General features: G+C 44.6%; 1 protein-coding gene across 2 annotated transcripts in view; it reads right to left on the bottom strand.

Annotated features, from left to right (window-relative positions):
* CYP3A5 (cytochrome P450 family 3 subfamily A member 5) overlaps positions 1 to 3149 on the bottom strand; it is a 91798-nt gene that overhangs the window by 73370 nt on the left and 15279 nt on the right. For both annotated transcript variants that reach the window (XM_037740328.1, XM_017533659.2), the window contains exon 3: positions 2304 to 2403. In XM_037740328.1, coding sequence (XP_037596256.1) covers positions 2304 to 2403 — 100 coding nt within the window. The remainder of the gene's footprint in view (positions 1 to 2303; positions 2404 to 3149) is intronic.

Below are 3149 nucleotides of genomic sequence, written 5' to 3'. Positions count from 1 at the left end.
ATTCAGAGCTGCTGGGCAGGTACCTTTAGGTGTGCTGCAGCAGAACTCATAAACCGCTTTTTGTTCCCAGGTGCTCTTTTCCAGGGAGTTAGGGCTCTATTTATGAGTTTCTGTTGTGCTGCTGCCTTTTTTTTTTTCAGGGCTGCCCTGCCCAGCAAGGAGTCAGCCTAGTCACTGTCTGCCTGCAGAGGCTTTGCTGAGCTGCTGTGGGCTCCAACCAGCTGCCCTGTGAACTTCCCTGCAGTCCTGTTTATATGGGTGTAGTTAGATCTGCCTTGGCAATGATGGCCCACCTCTGTATTGGCGGACTCTCTCTGTAATGGCAGGTTGCCTTGGCAACGGTGCATTGTCTTAGCAATGGCAGGCAGCCTCAGTAATGGCAGGTTGTCTTGGCAATGGCAGGCTGCCTCAGGAATGGCGGACTACCTCTGTATTGGTGGAGTGCCTCAGTAATGGCGGAGGCCCCTCCCCCACAGAGCTGGACCATCCCGGGTTCAGCTGCGCTTGCTGTGAGACTCTCAATCCAGAGAGTTTCTGATTGCTGTTCTTTTGTGGGGGTGGGACCAGCTGATCTTGCTCACCTGGCTCCCTGCCTCAGAACCTTTTTTTTCTTTTTTAGTTGAACAGTAAACTCTATCCCTGGTGTTCCAGTCGCCTGTTGAAAAGGCACCGGGATCTGTGTGATTTCCCATGCTGCAACTCACTGCGCTGGCTTAAAGAGCGGCGCTGAGAGTGGTGCTTTTTTTGCCCAGGAATCTCCTGGCCTGGCTTCCTGTTCAGTTCCCTCTTTAATCAGATGTATGGGTGATTTCCCGGGGCTCCAATCACCAGCCTAAAGGGCACCTGGACCAGTGCATTTTGTATGGAGAACTGCCAGCCAGGGTGCCGACAAAGCAGCCGCGCCAACCAAAAGATCTGCGCTGGCCAAAACAGCCGTGCTGGCGACCCGTGGGTCTCCTCCGCCTGGGAATCTCCTGGTCCATGGGCAATAAAAATGCAGCGTCCAGTCACCCTCTGCACTTTCACTGGGAGCTGCAACTCTGAGCTGTTCCTACATGGCCATCTTGGATCCGAAGGCCCTATTTACGGTTTTAAAAGACTATCCTGAATCCTGCTTGGAGAATGGCTTAGCACCGGGGACATTTAGAAGCTGGGAGCCATTTAGGAAGTTACCATAACAGCACAGGCAGATTGACGTGGTGGCAGCAATAAAAAGAGAGAGAAGTGGAAAAATAAATAAGCTTTGGCAGGATGATTCACAAACTTGCTGGGTGTGGAGTGTGAAGGAAAGGCTGAACATCTCTGAATTTTTATGGAAAGGCAAGGGACAAGAAAAGCTAAAACCATTTTGAAAATGTAAATTAATAAAGTGGAAAGAATCACTCTATATGATGATAAGAGTTACTGTACAGCTGCTAGAGTCACCACAGTGTGGTGTGATATTGGTGTAAACACAGTCATCAGTGGGACAGAATAAACAATAAGAAATAGATGCACAAAATATGCTCAGCTGATTTTTGACAATATGCTCACCTTCCCAAAATGGTGTTGGAATATTTGGACAGCCATAGTCCGCGAAAAATGAACCTTGATCTAAATCTCATAGCTTATACAAATATTAACACAAAATGGGTAAGAGAGTTACATTTTGTAAAGTGTTAAACTATATAACTCTTAGAAGAAACAATGTAGGAAGGAGGGTGAGGCAAAGGATTTTCAGACCTGACACCAAAAGAAAAACCCATAAAAGGAAATATTAATACATTGGCCTCCTAAAATAAAAAAAAAGTTTACTATGAATATAGACCCTGTCAGAGAAAAAGACAAACTCCATATTGTGACTGTAGGATAGCAGGAGGGAGCCACATGGTGACAGAATGGGTCGCATCTTCATGGTGCTGGTTGCTGCAAAAATCTATGAATGTGATAAATTTGCTTAGAAATACACACATACAAAAACACACACAAACGAGGGCACGTATAATGGTGAAATCTGAATAAGCTCTGTACTCTATATTAAAGTCAATTTCCTGTACTATAGTATTAGGTTGGTGCAAAAGTTATTGCAGTTTTTAAATGGCAAACTGCAATAAATTTCATGCCAACCTAATAATATGAGTATACTATATTTATAGTTATGCAAGATTGCAAGATGTTACCATTGGGGGATACAGGATGAAGGGTACATGGAACCTTCCTGTACATTTTTTAGGTAACTTTCTGTGAATATATATGTTTTTTTCAAAATAAAAATTAGATCATTCAATCAATCATTATTTAAATTTCAGAAAATGGATGCTTACCCTCCGGTTTGTGAAGACAGAATAACATTCTTTCACTAACACTGCTTTGATCATGTCGGGATCTGTGATAGCCAGCACAGGGCGTTGACCATCATATGATCTGTGTGGGGACAACAGAGCTGATTAAACTTCACTAGCCTGATTCTTCAGCTGGAGCCACACCCAGGAAGTCAGACTTTGATCCTGATGTTGTGTAATCCATACCTCTAGTTGTACCATACACAGCAACCTTAGGTTCTAGTTCATTAGGATGTGACACTCAGCAAGAGTCAGACATAGGAGCCACCCAAGTCTTCATACAATGAAGGGTAATGTGGCTCAAACAAGGAAGGGACATTGAAAGACAAAAGAGCTCTTGAAAGAGATCATGTTTAGAAATGACAGGAGAGCATTTGTTAAGCTGGGTCGTGCATACATGGGTATTTCCTATGCCACTCTCCATAATGTTTCATATGTTTAAAACATTTCATTATCAAAAAGAATATCATTTCCATGAAAAACTGAAGGCAGGTAAATCATCAGATGCTCACAAGAGTAAATGTTGCAAGGGGCAGTTGGTGTGGGGGCCCATGGACATCCTGAGCTGTGTGTTCTTTCTACTCAGTCGTGTTGCCTGTATGAGCCGTACCAGCTCCACAGCACCCAGCAGCCAGCACTGTGGTTTCTGAGGACTTGGTGAGAGAAGATGAAGAAGCACAAAGAGGCAAAGTCTTCTCCCACTTGCTTCTATTGAACACACACACCACTGCACCTCCTCCACTGCTCTCACCAAACCTCTAGCACCTCTGACAGGGAACAGCTGCTGCAATTGGCTGAGGCCACCTGATAAAATCACAGTCCATCAGC

This window comes from Cebus imitator, unplaced genomic scaffold (assembly GCF_001604975.1).
Source record: "Cebus imitator isolate Cc_AM_T3 unplaced genomic scaffold, Cebus_imitator-1.0 Scaffold82, whole genome shotgun sequence".
In the NCBI taxonomy this organism is placed as follows: domain Eukaryota; kingdom Metazoa; phylum Chordata; class Mammalia; order Primates; family Cebidae; genus Cebus; species Cebus imitator.
Note: the sequence above shows the minus strand (reverse complement) of the source record. Positions and strands in the feature narration are given on the sequence as shown.